Here is an 18,501-nt window from a genome sequence, read left to right on the forward strand (position 1 = left end):
TTGCCCGAGGACAACAAGGCAATGACAGTGCCTTCCCCTTTAAGTGGAGGGACGTCACAGCGTGGGGACCCGGCTCTCCCTGCTTCCGAGGGGCGACCCGAGGACACCAGGTGTGGCCTCCCTTGGACGCGGCTCCGGCCAGCTAAGCACCAAGGCTGGAATGCAGCACTTGCTGGGGGTGGGGGTGGGGGTCCCGGCACCCAGCGGGGCCCCATGGCCCTGGCTTTGGCTGGAGAGGAACCTCGAACGTCAAAATATCCAGGGCAGCTGTCACTTGAGCAGGAATTAAACCAGGTCGCCGCCTGCCGGAGTGGCAGAGGCCAGGTCAGTGCTCAGAAGTCGGACTTCCTGCTCGGCCCTGCCTCCTGCTGGACGGCCGGCCTGTGTCCCCAGCCGCCCTGCCCCACCCCCGGCTCCCTCCACCTCCGGCTCTGCCCCTCTCAGCGGGTGGCCCTTCCCCCCGCGGGGTGGAGGCAAGGCCAAAAGGACGGGGCCCGAGCTCGGACCTTGGCTCCCCACGGGGACAAGGGGTGGCCGCCGGTGAGTGACCGGTTTGGCCACTGTCCTGCCAGGAGGCGGCGTGGCGGGAAGCGGCCTTGGCTGCCCGGTGGCGTCCCCTGGGCCACCAGCCCGGCGGCCTCCGGCGCCCGTGGTCCCCAGAGGGCGCTGCGCCCTCGCGGCTCCCGGAGCAAAGCGAAAGCCCCTGCCACCACGCCGGGCGCCAGTGGCTTGTGGGGTGCTGCCGGAGGAGGCCGGGCGGGGGAGCCCTCGGCCAGCCCCCCCGGCCCCGCCCACCCCGGGGCCCGCGCCCTCCCCGTCCCTCGCGCCCCCCTCCCCCGGGGGCAGGAGCGGCCCCCCACGGGGTGCCCGCTGGGCAGGCTCCGGGACTCCGCGCTGCGCCGGACCGCGGTGGGAGACGCGGGGCGGGCGAGCGGCCGTCGGGCAAGGCGGGGCGGGCCGGCGGGCGGGGCGCGGGGCCGAGCCTATAAAGGGCGGCGGGCGGCGCGGGGGCAGCCCCAGGCGCGTCCGGCCCTGCTCGGCGCCCGCGCTCCGCTGCGCTCGGCCGCGGGGAGGGCGGGTCCTGCTGCGCTCCGCGCCGCCGTCGGGAGAGCGCCCGGCCCGGCCGGCGGGAGAGGCGGCGGCCCCGCCACGTGCAGCGCCCCGGCCCGCGGGCATGGCCGGCCGGCCCCCGCGCCCCCTCGCCGCCCCTTAGCGCCGCGGGCCCGCGCCATGGAGCCGCACGTGCTCGGCGCCTTCCTCTACTGGCTGCTGCTGCCGCTCGCGCTGCTGGCGGGTGAGTGCGGGGCGGGGGCTCCGGCCGCGGGTCCCGCCGCCCGCCGGACTTGGCCCCGCTGCCCGGGACGCGGCGCCCACCTTCCAGAGGCGCGGGGAGGGGGGCGCCTGCCCTGCCAGGCCGAGGGGGCGCCGCGCTCTCCGGCTCTCCTCGCTGGAAACAAAAAGTGCAGTTTTGCGTCACGACTTCCTGAGCCCGCGGGAGGCGGCCGCCTTCCTGCCTGGCCTGGACGGGGGGCCTGGAGCCTCCCAAGCCCCCCGCGGCCCGCGCCCGGGGCCTCGGCCCCCCCTCACCCCTTACCCCCTCCGCACCCCAATCCGATCCTTCGGAAAAACCAGCTAGGGTTCCGCCCTGCGGGCCCCCGCCCTGGCTCACCCTCTGGGACTCCTGGCGCTGGGGAGGGGCCTGGCAGTGCTGCTGCCCTGGGGAAGGAAACTCCCGCCCCGGGAGGCTGGCCCGGCCTCAGTCTCCCCTGCCCACCCCTGCCCCAGAAAGCGCGGCCCGGGGCGCCAAGGCTGCGGCCCGGCTCCCGCGCCCCCCCTTCCACCTTCCCCGGGCCGGGTGCCCAGGCCCCCTCCCCCCCGGGGGGGAGAGGCCCTCCGTGCCCACGCCCCCAGCTCCCTGCCCCCTGCCGGGCGTGGCCTGGAAAGCAGCCTGATTAAGTTAATTCACGGAAAAATGGAAGGGCTTGCGTTGTGAAAGTCTGTTCAGAACGCTCCCAGCCCGTGGGTGGGCGGTTCCGAAGGCCCTTCCAGAGCCTTCTAAGTCGCTTGGCCCATTTAGGTTGACAGCTCGGAGCCGGCCCGGAGCGGGCGAGGAGTGTGGGGCGACCGGGCCAGCCTGCGCCCTGGCGCTCAGACAGGCTGCGTTTTGATTTGTAGTGGAGAAAGTTGGTGACACTTGGGAACGTTTTCAGGGCAGGAATCAATGAGAAGCATTGAGGTTGGAGAGGAGAGGTTTTCCAGAAACGCTCTGCAGGCCGCCCTGCCCCCCCCCCCCCCCCCCGGGGAGCCAGAAGGTGACAGAAGTGGGGCTGGCACCGGGAGGGGTGAGGCGAGCGGCCTGGAGGTGCAGCTTTCCTTGCCCCACCGGGGGCAGCAGCCGCTCCCTGCGGGTCAGGCGCCTCCGACCCAGAGCAGGCCTGCGGTGGGCATGGGTCCTTAGAAGACCTGGGGGGACGGGGGCGCCTTCCTGAGGGGGCGGCCTCCCCTCAGATGGGGGTCACCGGGCCGGGGTCAGCAGCTCTCCCTGCAGAGCCACGTGGCAGGTGTTTCTGCGTCGTGGGGTTCTCTGAGCACTTCTGCAGCACTTTAAGGGTGGGCCTTACCGAAGCAGGTGGTGGCGTGGCCTCGGGCCCTGGTTTGTGGACACCTAGAATCAGAGGACCTGGGCTCGGCTCCTCGGCCGTGGCTCGCCGAGGTGGCTCTGGGGAGTGTCCTCTCGTGCCCCGGGCCTCCGTCTCCTCTGGGGGACCAGGAGGTGGCACAGCCCCCTGGGGCGTACCCCACCTGAACCCGCCCCACCCAGGGCCCCGGTTTCAGGATTTTTCCTGAGCTTTGTGGGGGAGGGGGGCCCACCCTGCGCTGGGTGCAGCCTGAGCCCTTGGGCTGCTCCCAGCCCAGGCCCCGGGGGTCCCCGAGATCCTCGGGGTCACCCCGCTGTGTCTGCCTCGAGGGGGGCCTTGCTCCGTGGTCTCCCAGCACTTCTTGCTCCCCCAGGGGCTTGGTTGAACCTGCCGAGACTTGTTCTGTTTTGAAAGTGAACGGCATGGGGAGCTGACACTGAGCGCTAACAGCAAGGGGAGGGTAAAAAAAATAAGGGAAATAGCGCGCGCTAAGCGGGCCTCGGGGCGTGTGTGAGACCCCTGCCCGGGGCCAGCCGGGATGCAGGCAGGCCGCGCGCCTCCGGGGTCAACTGCCCCCACCACGGCCACCACCTCAGGTACTCTTGGCTCTTGTCCCTGGAAGCTTCTAGATGCCAGGGCAGGATGCTTGGCGATTGATGGCCCTGAGGGAGCAGCAGCCCAGGAGCTTAGGAAGTAGCGACCATCGCAGAATCTCCGGCGAGGGCAGCGGTGGCTTCTGTTTTTCGGGTCGGCCTCGGCACCCAGGCGGTGGGACACGCCCTCCCGGCACACCCGGGCGTCTCCCCCACCCCCCAGGCCTCCTGATCGGCACTGAAAACCCAGAACTGAGAAGTGTGCCGTTTAGGGCCCCGTCTCGCGCTCAGGGGACACTTCCTCCTTTCGGGGCGTTTTCATGATAACAGCCCTGGGAGCCCACTCGCCCTCAGCCACTGGGAAAACCAAGGGACAGTTTACAGAAAACACGAGGGGCGTCTGCGCGGTGGCCGCTCCCGACGACACGTGAGCGGCAGGGTGGGCTCGGGGAGGCGTGGCGATCACAGCGGGCGCCGGCGTTTGCCGACCAGCCCCCCGGAGGTGGCCCCAGGGGTCTCAGAGCGGGGACCCAGCCTGCGTGCGTCCCTTCTGGACGCCTGGCCCTTGCCGGACCCGCGAGGAACTTAGCGGCCTCAGAGTTGGGCCAGGACCCGCCGCCCTGGGCACTCGCTTTCCAAACGTCGGCCTCCTCGTGCGGAGGCCGGTCCACCTCGGGAACGAGGTGCGGTCGCCGGGTGGGTGGCCTGGCCAGCTAGCGTGGGGGAGCTGGGCGCGTGGGGAGCGGGGCGGCTGGGCAGGGTCTGCAGGGCAAGCCCGGCGCTGGGTGGGGGCAGCGGCGCGGCCTCTCCCTGGCACTGACCTGGCCTCACAGGCGGACCCTGGGCGCCCCTCCCACCCTACAAGGCACTGACGTTCCCTTCGGGGCTCGGAGGCGGGGGGCACAGGGCCCCCCACTCCCCGACTCGGCGCTGAGTCGCGGGCGCCTCCCGCTGTGCAGCCTCGACCCGGGGTCTGGGCCCCCCGCCTGCCTCCTGCCACAGACGCGGGCCCAGAAACGGCTTTTCCTGCGGGTGGGCAGGCGTCGGCCTCCTCCCCGTCTGTTTTGGAAAGGCCCAGTTAACGGTCACTTCTCGCGGCCGTTTTCCCAAGCGGCTTTGAGTCTGGTGGTCTCCGGGTGTCACGGGAACGGCCCCTAAGCGCCGGTCCCCACGCGGCTGTCTTGGGAGGGGGACACTCACTGACTCCTTCCCCGCTTCCCATCCTTTGTGGGGTCCGCCGGGCCTGTCACCTCAGCCTTCATTGGGCTCTGGGGGCCTGAGTCGAGGGACGGGACCCCCTGCCACCTGCGCCCGCCCCGCCCTTGGCGTCCGAGTTCTCCCGCCTTGGAAGGCTGGGTTCCCTGCTTTAGGGCTTCGGGGCCGAGTCGAGCCCAGGTGACGGGGACGGGGGGCAGGGCGGGGGGGCCCCCCCGCTGTCCTGAGAAGCGGCTCCGGCCCCGGCCGTCGTCTGAGCAGCGTTTCCACGCTGCCCTAAGAGGGCCCTCCGCTGGGTCCCGGACAGGACGGACGCGCGGGCGGCAGCCGCCATCTCACCGTGAACTTGCTGGGCCACCCTCCCTTTCCGGGCCTCAGTTTCCTCGTCTGTCGTTGTGATAGCACGTCCCTGCGGCGCCTCCAGTGTCCCGTGGGAAAGAGCCGGGGTGGCTTCCCGGAGGCGCAGGCCGGGCTGAGCGTGGTGGGGGCAGTGGGCCGAGCCCCTGGGGAGGCTGGGGAGGGGCAACCCTGGGCCCTCGCAGTCTGCCGGCCGCGGGCAGCAGGGTCCAGCCGGGGACCCCCAGGGCCTCCGCCCCCCTCGGCCCGTGTACGCGGCACATCCCGGGGCCCGTGCGGGTTCCCGGTGCTCGCACGGCCCCTTTTCCTGAGCCTTCCAGACTCACCCACGGGTCTGTGGCCAGAACCTGGCCGATGCCAGGAGCCCCAGCGCTGCATCCCGCCCGGGGATGGGGGCGCCCGAGGCCGGCTTTCCTCGTGGAGGGGCCCACCCCAGGCTGTCAGGGAGGGGCTTACGGCTCCACGGAGCTCGGGTCCTGGACCCCCCCCAGAGAGCTCCGTGCTGGTCGCGGGTGGGGGAGAGCGCCGCGCCGACAGTGACACAGAACAGCCCCCCGTCAGCACCAGGGGCAGGGCAGGGGGCTGGGGGCCGCCTCCCCACTCGGCTTCCCCAGGCAGAGCAGACCACAGGGACCCTGGCCGAGCACAGGCCTGGGGGCAGCGGGCTCCGGGCAGGGGAGCTGCCTACGCCGGCCCCCGGGGCACTCTCCATCCTCGGGGGGTGACCAGACCCCAGGGGCCCAGCCCGGGGCCAAGGGGTGCCGGCTCGCTGTCTGCCCACACCAGCTCCTCTGGGGTGGTGCCGGGCCCCTCAGGCCGACGTGCGCGGCTGCCGCTTCCCCGTGGCCACCTCGGGAGCTCTGCTGAGGGGGGGCCGCTTTCCTGGGGTGTTTTAATAACAGGGCCGTAGGGAGTATTTTTAGGTTCCCTCCAGCGGGCCGGCTGTTTACCAGCTCCAATCTACACGCTATTTTTCTCCTTAAGTATATATAGCTGGGGCCGCTTCTCCTTCCCCGGCCCGGGCCACAGAGGGACAGTGGCCGCCCCAGCCACCTCCTGTGGTTTCCTTGGCCAGCGAGTGGGTGGCTGAAATGGGCCTGGGAGGGCCAGGCGGCTCCTGCCGTGGGCGGCCGAGGGCGGGGGAGCGCGGGGGCCGCCACGCAGCCGCACCCACCCACCACCCACGGGGCCCACAGGGCCACGCGGCCGACCCAGCGGCGCCCGGGCGTGGGTGCTGAGCCCTGGCCGCTGTCCCCTCCTCGCCGGGGGCCGTTGGATGTCTCTTTGGAGGATCCCCTGGGAAAAACAATTAAGCAAAACTGCTGCGTAAACGAATTCCTCAGGCCTGCAGGAGGCACAGACAGAGCGGGGGGCCCGGGGCCCGGCGGGGTGGCCGGGCTGGGAGACAGGCGGCCGGGTGCAAGGCTGGGGTATGGGCGGGGGCCCCGGGCGGGGGCCTCTGAGGAGGAGCCCCTCTCCCGTCTGCGACCCCCACCCCTCCCGGGGGCCCCAGAGCCACCACCCGCCGCTCGCCCTTCTGCCGTGGCTGAAGGATCGTTTGAAACCCCCACCCTTTAGGGCAGCGTTGGAGGAGTCTTGGAGCGGGGCGCCTCCCAGCCCCTGCAGCCCACCGCGGGAGGACGAGGAGCGCGGTTCTCGCGGGTCCTCCTCCCTCCGGCGAGCTGTGGCCTCCTGGGGTCGGGGTGGCCTCCTGGGGTAGGAGGGCGAGCCGAGTCGCCTGGCCCCGCCTTCCGCGCCCCTCGCGGTGGGCTCCGCCTGCTTTTGCCCGTCGTAAAAACTGGATGGTTCGCCTTTCCCTTCCTCGGCAGACGCTTCTCGCGGGCGCCCGACGTGGGTCCTCCCTGGCTCTTGTCCCAGCTGGTGGTCGCGAGGCCGGTCGTCGCCCTCGTGGTGTCTATTCTAAGGGCAGGCGTTTCTGGGCCGGGGCAAGCCCCGCTGACGGCCACCTGCCCTGCGAGCGGCTGTCCCCGGGGGTGAGCGCGCCCCACGCCACGGCCTGCCGTCGGGCCTGACCCTAACCCTCGGGCCCGGCCCCCTGTGACCTCCGACAGGCGTGGCGCCCCCCCGCCGGGCTCGCCTTGCTGCCCGGGCCCCCGGACGTGCCCTTCCCGCCCCGGCCCCCAGCCCCGGGGCCGTTGTCCCCTCTGCTGCCCGTTCCCCACGGGGATGCGGGCGTCCCGGGGAGGGACTCGGTCTTCTTCGGCGTGGCCGCCGGCCCCTCGGTCAGTGTGTCTCGGGTGACTCGGCTTCCTGTGTCGCTGCGGGAGGGCCTGGCCGGGGCAGTTCCCAGGACTGCAGAGCGGCCTCCCGCGCCGGCCCCTGGCGTCCCCTGGGATGGAGCTCGAGGAGTCGGGCTGCGGGACTGGGCGGGCCTCAGCGCTCGCCGGCTCCTCTCCACGTGCTCCCGGCGCCGGCACCGCACACTCCCTGCTCCGCGGCGCCTGGCGCGCGCTTTCCTTTCCTGGCGAGTCCCGCCCCCCCCCCCCCCCCCCCCCCCCCCCCCCCCCGGAGCCGTGTGAGCCGAGGGCCCTCCCGGCCCCGCTCAGGACGGGGTCCCCAGCACCTGCCCAGCCCTCTGTCTGCGGGGTCTGCCCCCCGGGCACACGCACGGGTTTTCCGTGACTGGGGATGACCAGAGGCGGCTCGGCTGCTGGCTGACTGGCCCTTTGGGAATGACCGCCCGTGGGCGGGGGACGAATGTAGGCCAAGGCTACTGCCGGAGGCCTCAGAGGTGGCCCCGGCCCCGCCTCCGGCCCTGTCCTACTACATGCTTTTGTCCCTTATCAGCAGGCACAGGCCTTCCCGGCAAGGGGAGGGCGGCCGAGGTGGGCGCTGATCTCCAGGGTCAGGAGTGGCCGTGCCATGTCGCATGGTGACCGCGGGATGGCCAGGGGCCCTGCCTCAGTGTTCCCCCCGCGGCAGGCGGGCGGACGGTAGGATGTGCGTGTCGGACGCGCTGATGCGTAGGCCGTGCCTGGGAGGTCACCGCGAGGGCGTCCCTGAGTCAGACGCGAGGAGGACGGGATGACCCCAGGGTCCTGAGAACCCGGCTGGGGGCTTCCTGGGCGGCCGAGTGTGGGCAGCGGGGGCCCAGCGTCCTGTCCGCCGCCTCCAGAGACCCAGGGGAGGGGGTGCAGGGACGGGCCCCTCACCAGCCCCCGCCGCACGGCTTCGTGCTTCCGTGCGTGGCCTCCCTGGAAGGGGGGGGATCCTGGGGGGCCCTCGGGTCGCGGCAGGGAGGCCTGCTGTGCTCTGGACTTGTGCCCAGTCAAGCCGGGGGGACGGGAGCCAGTCTGTGTCCCCCAGGGCATCTCGGTCTCCACCCCTGTGTCCGCCCCCTCTTTTCTTGGACGCTCCCTTCTCTCCGTCCCCAAAGTCAGGAGCCTTCTCAGGGATGGAGGGGAAAACGTCCTCTGCACACCCCACCCCTCAGGCGCTCGGCAGCCGCCCTGGCTCACCGCCTTCCGCCCCTTCTCCTGCTCAGGCTTCCTGCCCACCCTGACCCCGACCCTGACCTTAACCCTGCCCCTGCCCCCGGAGCTGGGGGTCCCTGCCCGGCTGAGGGCCGCTCCATTCGACCCGGATGAAGGAGGCACCGGGCCCCTCGGTGGCGGGAGGGAGTGTTGGCAGGTGCAGGACGGGGCGCTCTCGGGGTGCTCCGAGGCCGGGCTGGGCGGGCTCTGTTGCATTCCAGCCCCGAGAGGCCCTGAAGGGGCGGAGGCCGCCCGGGCACCCTCCTCTCGGCAGCTGTTCGAGTGCGCCTGCAGCGGGCTGGGCGCTGGCCGTGCCGGAGCATTCCAAACAGCGGGGTGGGCGGTCGCTCGCCGAGGGGGCTTGGCGCGGGGGGCCGTGAGAAAGCTGCACCCAGGCCAGCTGGGGCCGGGGCCTTTTTTTTCCTCCTTAAAAACAGTTTTAAAGAGATAAAATTCACACACTGTGTGGTTCACCTCGTCCAACACGCACATGTCAGTGTGCGTTCACAGAGCTGCACGTCCATCGCCACACTCACTTTCAGAATGTTTCCAACATCCAAAAGGAAAGCCCGGTCCCTTTAGCCGCCACTCCCAGCCCCCCAAACTCACCCAGCCCGAGGCAACCGCTGGGCTACTCTCTGTCCCTCTAGATGGCCTGCCCTGGACATTTCTTATAAGTGGAATCATGTATGTGATTTTTTTTGAAACTTGTAGGACCTTTTAAGTCTATTTTATTGATACTTATTAATAAAGCATAAATCCACCCAAAGTGTACAGTCAATGGTATTTAATATAATCACATAGTTGTGCATCTACCATTTCAATCATTATTAAAATATTTTCACTATTTCAATAATAATAATAATAATAAACAGACAAAGCAAGCTCTAGTATAATCTCCTCTCAATCTCTCCATGCTTCCCCAGCCATACACAACTGCTATTCTCTTTCTTTCTAATTTTCTTATTCACTTACAGATAAAGTAAAAAAATACATAGCACTTCTTATCTAGTTTCTTTCACTTGGTGTATTTCCTTTTTTTTTAAATCCCTTACGGGGAGATTGTTAATATGTTACTATACACTGCTGTCCATAGTTTGTTTAGTTGTACTTTTGCCTGATTGGTAGTTACATCTTGTAACGTTAATATACATTTGTTTAGTTTTACAGAAAAACGGTCCTGTCTGTGCACTTTCACCCCTGCTCACACTCCAGTGAGGTTTCCTATTGACGGCCCCTGTCACAGGTTTTGGCTTTCCTTCTAGGAATGTACATGACCTTAGAAGTCCCCTTCGACCACCGTCGTGCGGGCACGTTAGTCCTGCTACTCACAAGCACCGGGATGTGCTCCCGCCTTTTCTGTTCATTTCCAAAGCTCTACGAGCGACCTTCGAACCATTTCTGCACAGATTAACCCTCCGCTTGCCATTCCCTGCCCTCTTCTTTCTGGTGACTCCTGTTCGGTTCACTGTCCGTGGCCCCAGAGAAGGGAGGCCTTTGTCTCCAGGCCAGGGGAGGGTCCTGGGTCACCTGCCTGGGCAGGTGGGACGTCGCTGGGTGACCTGAGCGGGGCAGAAGGGTCCCAAAGCCTGTCCATCGGTTCATTGTGACCAGAGCCACGTCTTTATGTTCTAAGTGGCAGTCCCAGCTGGTGGCTCACAGAGGCCACGTAACTGTCCTGGAAACCCACGTGGCTCTGACAGCCTCGTCTGCCACCCTGCGGGGGCCCGGGATTCCCACCTCGCTCCCCAGTTCTGAGCGTAGACCTGGGGCTTCAGCTCCCAGGTTCTGGCACCGTGAGACGCAAAGCCATGCTGATGACCATTCTAGAGCCTTCCGGCAGCCGGGCCGGAGACCTGCGTTAGGGTCTGGAGTCCTGCCTGCGCCGCCATGCGGGTCCCGGCTCTGTCCTGCCCGTCTGGACGGTGCTGCTCAGTGGACAGCCCTGCCGGCGCCGAGCACTGCCGCTGCGACGTTCCAAACCATGATCGTGTGATTCGGGGCTTCGCGCTGCGCGTCTCGCGTCTCGCAGCTGCTGGGGCGGTGAGGCCCTCGGAGCCCCAGAGCTCCTTTCACCTGCTGGGGCCGGCAGAGCGCCACGACCTGGTTTTAGGAGAGCCTGGCTCTGTGGCCATGGGACGGGTGTGTGGCGGGCGGGCGCGTGGTGGGCGGCATGTGGCGGGCGGGCGTCAGCAGGGAGCCCCCTCCCACCCCTGCAGTGGTGCCACAGTTCCCGCCGACAGCCTCTCCCGGCTTCAGGATGTCGGGACCTTGGGGTGCTGAGGTTTATGACGTGCTCCCTGAGGTGGGACGCTGGCCACAGCGCCCCCCATGAACAGGCAGATGCTTCCAGAATGCGTGGCTGGTTTGGGGCTCGCCAGGCAGCCCCCGCCACTGCCGAGGCCTGGGAGCTGGGGCTGGTGATGGGAGCAGGACGAAGCCAGAGAATGACCCTCCGGGCTCTCCCCACCCCCCGGGCCGCCCAGGCATCTGCCCTGCGTGGCTGCCTGTCGCCCCGGTGGCCCTCGCGCCCCCCCCCACCCCGTGGCTCACAGGTGGGGAGCTGGGAGCTCCATGTGCTCCGGGGGCTCTGCAGAGCGTGCCTGGCCTGGCGCCCCTCTCTGGTCCTGGGGGAAGGTCAGGGTGGCGGGGGAAGGAGTCGTGGAGCATGGGGCTGGCGGGGGCACCCGGGGCCCCTCGCGCTGCTGTGGGAACAGGGCTGGGGCTGGCGCGGGGTGCCTCTGCCTGCTGGCCCCAGCTCCCACCACGGGCTCTCTCGTTCCAGGCTGTGGGCCTGTAGCTTGGGGGGCGGCAGGGACGCCCCAGGAGTGCCGTGGCGCTGGGTGTGCGCACGCGTCGCGGCCTGGCCGTGTGAGCTGGGCACCTGCCTCCTCTTGGGGGGCGGGTGGGAGCTGGGCAGGGTCCAGGGCCCGGGGGAGCTGCAAGGGTGGGCCTGGTCTTGGGGAGCTCAGGCAGGGCCCCGGCTACTTGGGGTCCAGAGTCCGGGGCTCCGCACTCGGCGCAGGGGAGCGCGTGGGGGTCTGTCTCGCCTCATGTGTGAGCCCCTGTCCCTGAGCCAGCACTGTGCATTAAGGGGCCCAACGCGCCCGGCCCCGGGGGGTCCCAGGAACGGGGCGCGCTCAGCCTCCCCAGGTGTGAGCAGCTTCCCGGGGTTCTCCATGGCACCTGCGAGGTAGGTGGGGCTGGCGCCCCCACCTGCGGCTCAGAAAGGTCAGGCCTCTGGACAGAGCCACACAGACCCTCACCCCGTGTTCCGTCGGCCGCCATGCCTCCGTGCCCAGGGTCGTTTCCGGTACTTTCTGAGCTGCCACACTGGCCAGGCACATCTTTGGGCAGTGGCCCCGAGGGGACGGCTGTCCCGCGCAGTGGCCGGTCTGCCGGGGTGGGGGAGGGGGAGGAGACTGGCCGGAAGGCTCGTCCCTCCGGGGCTGGGTGGGCGTTGGGCCCCAGGCCCCTGGGACTGTGGCGGATGTCAGTCGCCCGTTTCGCTGTTAGGAATTAGATTAGTTTTCCATAAAAACAGGATGTAGCGGGTGAGATGGCAGCGTATCAGGAGCTTTTCTCCCTCCTCTTGTTCCAGGAACTGGACGTATAGGCCTGTCGCGAGGCCAGCCTTGCCCCCGGGCGCGGGAGCCACCGCGCTCCGCTCTAAGTGGCGCTCGATGGGCTGCTCTCGGGCCAGGGCTCATTACGTCGCCCGCAGTGCGTGACCCGGGACAGGCTGCTGACGCGGGGCCTGGCCTGGCCTTGCGGGCCGAGATGGGGGGCGGGGGGCTGGCCCTCGGGGGGTGGGGTTGTCGGACCCCGCGGCCCGCAGTGGCGTGGAGGCCGGGCTGGGCACTGGGTGTAGGAGCGTGTGGGTGAGCAGGCACCGTGGCCTGGGGCGCGCACGTGGCCTGCTGAGGAAGGAGGCTCTGGGGTTGGACGCTGCGGCCCCGGGCACACCCCGAAGTGCTCTGGGTGCCGCGAGGGGGGGCGTTTGTCCTGTGGGTGGAGGGAGGCCACCACGGGGCTAAGGCCGAGTCCTGGGGGCAGAGCCGTGTTGCCCCGCGTTCCTCGGCAAGAGGTCCCACGGGTGGACCCCGGCCCCGTGACCACGGCTCGCCCTCCCCCAAGCCGTGGCAACAGCCTCGAGGGCAGGGGCTCATCAGGCTGCCCGGAGCCGCCAGCCCCACCGTGGCCGGGGTCTGAGAGGAGAAGGGGGAGTGGAATGGGGGTCCTGGCCGGGGCCGTGTGCTCCGGTAGCCCCTTATGCTGCCTCCAGCTTCCCGTGGCCCAGCCCCGTGGCAGGGCCGAGGCTCCCAGGGAATTCGGGCTGGAGGACTTGGGGCGCCCCTCGGGCACGGGGAGGCCCCTGCACCCGGAGGTGTTTTGCCGCCCCCGCCCCCGCCCAGGATGCCCCTTAGAGGGCCCCAGGGTGGGCCCGAAGGGCTTGGCCCCTCTTCCTGGGCAGAGAAGAGGAACTGGGGGAGGAGACGAGCACTTCCACTTACTTGGCGAGGTTGTGTTTGGCAAGATGGACGTTTGCAGGAAAAGCACGTTGAAGGCTAACGGGCGCCCGTTACACTGTCCTTTTCTGCCTTTTTTAAACTTGAAAACGAAGGCGAGGAGAGCAGGTGTCCTGGAGCCAGCTGTTAGCAGGTCCAGCAGGCTGTCACGTGAGGGGAGACCGAGGCACGGCCAGCCCTTTGGTAGGGTGGAGACCCCGGCTGTCCTGCCCATCCAGTGTTGTGTGTGGACAGTGTGGAATTTTCCCGTGGCCACTTGCGTGGGCTCGTTGGATTTCCAGAGGGCACATGCAGCCTAGAGCCGGGCCTGTGGCCGCGCACCCGGGGCGTCTGCCCGCGTGTCTGCCCCCAGCCCAGGGCTTCGCTTGGCCCCATCACGTGCTGAGGCCGGGGGACCCCACAGGCCAGCGAGCCCCCAGGCCTGAGGCCTGCTGCAGGCACCCTCACTCCATACCCTCGGGCGTGGCCTGTCGTGGGCTCCGGGAGCACCCAGGTGCTGGGCTCAGGGCTCGGGCTGCAGAATCCTCTTTGCACCAAAAGGGAAACTGAGTCGCAGAGGGGAAGGCCTTAGCTAGGACAGATCAGCCCCCTTGTCCTGCGTCCACTGCCACCCCTCCATCCTTTTGGGGGAGGTGGGCTTCGACAGGGCCCGAGGCCAGAGAACTGCCGGCCACAGCCCCTCCCCCCCGCCCACTCCTTGGCTGGCGGCACCGAGACCCCAGGTCTCCACGGCTGGGCGGGGCAGTGGGAAGGCCCCGGAGAGCAGAGCCGGCCCGTGATGGGGTCCCGGGCGGGTTGCAAAAGCCAGACCGGACAGGCTGAGCGAGCTGTTGGGGTGCTGTGGCTGGGTGAGTCACAGGGCGGGGCCTGAGTCAGAGCCCTGGCTGGTCCTGGGCCCGGGCCGGCGAGGGAGTGTGGGCGGCCAGCTCTGCCCGGGCCGGAGAAGGGACATGGGGGGCCAGCTCCGCCCGGGCCGGGGAAGGGGCGTGGGGGGCCAGGAAGGGGGCACAGGGCAGCCAGGGAGGGGGCACAGGGCGGCTGGGGAGGGGGCGCGGGAGGCCGACTCTGCCTGGGCCAGGGAGGGGGCGCGGGGTGGCTGGGGAGGGGGCTCAGGCAATTGGCTCTGCCCGGGTTGGGGAGGGGGCACAGGGCGGCTGGGGAGGGGGCATGGGGTGGCCAACAAGGGGGTGTGGGCAGCTGGCTCTGCCTGGGCTGGGGAGGGGGTGCAGGGTGGTCAGGGAGGGGGCATGGGGTGGCCGGCGAGGGGATGTGGGCAGCCGGCTCTGCCCAGGCCGGGGAGGGGGCACAGGGCAGCCGGGGAGGGGGCACAGGGTGGCCGGCGAGGGGGTGCGGGCGGCTGGCTCCTCCCGGGCCAGGGAGGGGGCGCGGGGTGGTCGGGGAGGGGGGCATGGGGTGGCCAGCGAGGGGATGCAGGCAGCCGGCTCTGCCCAGGCTGGGGAGGGGGCGCAGGGCGGCTGGCTCTGCCTGGGTTGGGGAAGGGGCACGGGGCAGCCGGCTCTGCCCGGGCTGGGGAGGGGGCATGGGGGCTGTGGAGGGGGGTTGCAGGCAGCTGCCTCCGCCCGGGCCGGCACCGCATGTGGAAAGGGGGCCCTGGTCCTGAGGGCGGCTGCCTGCGGGCTTTGAGCCGCCCAGAAACTCGTGCCGAGCTCTTCACGGCCTCCTTGCACCGACCACTTGGCCATCCTCTCCTGGTGGGTGCTGGTCTCTGCCCGCACGGGAAGCAGAAAGGACAGGCTGGCTGGCAGCCAGCCCAGCGAGAACAGAGCTGTCAAGGAAGACGGTGCCTGCCGAGGCAGGTTCCGGCAAGTGGCAGGACAGACGCCCGGTCCTTGCCTCCTCCCGAGTCTGAAAAAGTCGCGACCGTGTCCTTCGGGCTGAAGGTAATCTCCTGGAATCCGGTCCCCAATCTCTGGGGCTCATCGGAATCCCTGGAGGCCCGGTCAGAACCGAGGCTGTCCAGTGCGGGCGCAGGCGCGGCTGCAGCCGGTTGTTACAGCCTACGAGCGTTTGTGCGTGAGAGTTCCCCGGTCTTCGCGGGACCATGTGACGACGTGGGTCTCGTGTACGGTCCACCGTCCGCGGTTTGGGTGCCCGGTCCAGGTAATAAAGGCCTTCAAGTTACGTATTCTGTGCATGAAAAGATGATCTGTGCTTGGCGTCGGTGCCTCCGCATCGCGACGTGGCTGTCGGGCCTGAGCGCTGCAGTTCGGATCGAAAGGCTTTGAATGACACGAGCCAGGCGCCGAACAGCCGTCCCTGGGGCCACCCCTGCTCTCCTCGACGGCCGTAAAGGAGAGCAGGAAAACGCTTCTCCGACGTTCCACGTGCTTGATTTCAACCACAGAAGATGAAACTTGCTAGATTGGCAAAAACAAACCAAACCGAAACAAAGAGGCTTTCCTCTAAGAGGCTCCTGTTGGAGAAACGCGTTTCGACCCACTTCCCGGGTGCGGGGGGGGGCGCTGCCAGCCGGGGGCACGCAGAACCGCGGCTTGAGCGAGAACGAACTCGACGGGAAAGACGGCGCCCTGTGCTGGCTGCAAGGGGCGCTGCGGATCGGCTTGGCCCTGCCCAGAGGCCGCACAGTCACTCACGAGGGTCCTGTGCTCCCCTGCGCCCCGGTGGGTGCTGCCTCGGGGCTTTGCCTGGGAACCGCGGGGTCCCTGAGCTCTGTCGTCCTGCCCCAGGGCGTGCGCCGAGCCTGACCCGTGGGCAGACGCCCGATGCACGGCCCTCGTTTGGGCGTGCAGTGGGCTGGACCCGTGGCTCTCCGCGCTGGGTGGCGCCGGCTCACTGGGGCCGACCGCGAGGACCCGAGCCCCGAGTGCGTCCCTCTTGTGTCCGCGGCACGGGCAGTGCCTGTCCTGACCCGGGGCGGAGCGTGTCCCCTGGCGGGCTCTGCCGCGTGCAGGTCTCTCCTCCGAGGAACCACTCTGGGGTGTGTTGGGGGGGCGGGGATAGCCCTCCGCCTGGCACCGCCCTGCCTGAGCGGGGCCAGTGCCCCCGAGTGGGGGGCAGCGTGGACCCGAGAGGCCTTTTCTGACGGTCAGAGCAGCCGCGACCAGGCTTGGAGGAGCCTGCGTTCCAGAAGTTTCCAAAGCCCCTTTTGCTCCCGTGGTCCTTGTTGAAATCCCATCCCGGAGCGCCGGCAGGCAGGGAGTGGCATGCACTCTGGACGTGGCTGCGCACCCAGCCTTCCAGAGCTAACCAGTGTGGCCAGAGGGCCCTTCTGGAATGTTCTGTCCACTCTCCAGGCCTCGGTCAGTGCAGCAGCCCCTCTCCAGCCCAGGAAGCACGGGAAGCAGCCAGCCCCACCCGCCGCGGCCTCATGCCCTGGAGGGAACGTCCACCGCCAGCTCCTCCCCGGGCACTGGGCAGGCCGGAATCGCCACGCGGGCGGGCAGCCCCGGGGCTCAGGCGCAGGAAGCTGCTCACAGCCGCGGGTGTCCTCCGAGAACCTAGCGGCTGGTGTGGGCTGCGCTTCCACGGGGCCTGTGCCGTGGCCGGTCCACTAGGCCACCTGTGCAGGGGACCCGGCTGGAGCAGCTGGGGGTGGGCTGTGGGGGGGCCAATCCCCCAGATGCTGGGGGCCCTGGCGGACCCTGAGATGAGGGTTCCAGGGGGCGGGGTGGGGTGAGGAGAACAGGGGTCAGCGCCCAGGGGACCCGTCGAGCCTCACAGCGCACTGAAGGCGGCCCGTCTGTGCCCTGCGTGCCCCCCTCTGGCAGCCAATGGGGCTCGGGGGTCCCCGGACCCTCAGTGGAGTCCTAAGGGACACAGGCGTCCCCACGTGTCCAGGCGGCAGCCCCCTGGGTGGGGCCCTGAGTGCCCGGCGCTGCCCACCCTGGTTCCTTGACCAGATTGGGGGGTGGGGGGGTGGGGCTCAGCAGGCACCCCGAGTCCCCCACGGCCCCCGCCTGCCTGCATCACCGGCAGGGGCCACTGGGCCTGTGTCCTGCGGCCTGAGGAGGCGGGGGCAAGCGCCACGCTCTGCCCGGGAAGGCGCCCACCCCAGCCCGCCCTGGAGTCCACACGTCCCCTGGCCGGGGCCACGAGGCTTTGATCCTTCAGGGGACAAAGAGCAGAGTAAACAGCTGGACCCTGACAATGGGCAGCGCTGGCCGTCCCGGGGAGACAGGGGCGGGGCTGGGGACAGGCCAAACAAAGCCCGTCGTGGGGGGCGGGCGGGCGGCCGGTCCACGCTGGGGAGGGGCTGCCAGGGTGGGGGCAGGCCTGCGGGCGCTGGGGGGTGCATGGCCTCTGAGCGGCCTCGGGGCGACGGCTGCCTCCCGTCGCTGGGCCCCTGCCTTCAGCCCCCTGGCTCCCCGGGGCGCTGTGGTGCTCCGGGCAGGGCGGCGGGTCCCATGGCCCCAGGGGAGAGCCCCTCCCTTCTCCCCGTTTCCCCCTGGGGCCGGGGACGGCGCACGCTCTGGTGACATGTCACTGCCAGCCCGGTGTCCCCTCCCCAGGAAAGTGGGGGCGCTGGCACCCCTGCCTGCCTAGCCCCCGGGGACCACCGTGAGGCCCGGCTCCCGCCCGCCACCTGGCCTGTGCTCCACACCTGGGGCGACGGCCCCCGGAGCCCCCCGTGCGCCTGTGCCCACCTCTTAGCGGCTACGCAGAGCAGGCGCCTGGCAGGCCGCCTCTGCCGGGAGAGGCTGCTGGGCGGGTGGCCGTCCAGGCGGGGCTGGCCGGGGGCCTGGGGGTCCCTCTGCGGCCACAGGGCCACCTGCACCCGGGGCCCAGCGGAGCAGGAAGAGGTTGGGGGCCCCCCGCAAGCCCTCGGCGTGCCCTAGACCCCCCACACACCCCCTCGACCCCTCCGGCCGACGTCCACCTGCCGCCGCACATCCTGGGATTGCTGTGAAGATGCATGGGGTCCCAGGGGCCGAGCGTCCCAGAGCGCCGCTGACAGTTTCCTCGGCACCGCCAAGAGGGCGCGGGGGGCCACCTTCTCCAGGGAAGGGGCTGTCACGCGCCTTCCGGGCTGCCAGGGGCAGAGGGGGCCACGCGGGACCCTGTCGGGGCAAAACCCTCAGCTCAGTGGCCTTGGAGTCGGGCCTGGGGTTCATGGGGGACAGAAAGGCCCCAGCTTGGGGCAGGCGGGCTCCCGGGGAGAGGGGCTCTAAAGGAGCCTGGGGGTCTGGGGTGGGCCTGTGACTGGGGGCACTGGAGGGGCCCGGGGGTCTGGGGTGGGCTCCTGGAGAGGGGGCACGGGAGGGGCCCGGGGTCTAGGGCGGGCTCGTGGCTGGGGGCAGTGGAGGGGCCCGGGGTCTGGGGTGGGCTCGTGGCTGGGGGCAGTGGAGGGGCCCGGGGTCTGGGGTGGACTCATGGCTGGGGGCAGTGGAGGGGCCCGGGGGTCTGGGGTGGGCTCCTGGGGAGGGGGCAGTGGAGGGGCCCGGGGTCTGGGGCGGGCTCGTGGCTGGGGGCAGTCCGTGGGAAGCCTGGCACTCTGGATGGGAACCTTGGGCCTTCGCGGCTGAGCGGGTGGGCTCGGCTCGGAGCCGAGGGTGGCTCCAAGTTGTGTTTTCACGACCGCCCGGGTCAGGGCAGGGCCGTCGCCTGGCGCCTCCGGGGGCCGTGGCCGGCTCTGTGGGCTATGGGGGCATCCAGCAGGGTCGGCCTGGGGAGGGACCCGCCTTCCTGACGGTGC

The 18,501-nt window shown here is 69.8% G+C and overlaps 1 protein-coding gene across 1 annotated transcript in view; it reads left to right on the forward strand.

Annotated features, from left to right (window-relative positions):
* The first annotated feature begins 1,068 nt into the window (after positions 1-1,068).
* The window catches only part of PIEZO1 (piezo type mechanosensitive ion channel component 1 (Er blood group)), a 57,712-nt gene continuing 40,279 nt past the window's right edge, over positions 1,069-18,501 (forward strand). Inside the window, 1 exon segment of the mRNA XM_058279583.2 lies at positions 1,069-1,294. Coding sequence (XP_058135566.1) covers positions 1,231-1,294 — 64 coding nt within the window. The 5' untranslated portion in view covers positions 1,069-1,230.

This window comes from Dasypus novemcinctus, chromosome 18, assembly GCF_030445035.2.
Source record: "Dasypus novemcinctus isolate mDasNov1 chromosome 18, mDasNov1.1.hap2, whole genome shotgun sequence".
Classification (NCBI taxonomy): domain Eukaryota; kingdom Metazoa; phylum Chordata; class Mammalia; order Cingulata; family Dasypodidae; genus Dasypus; species Dasypus novemcinctus.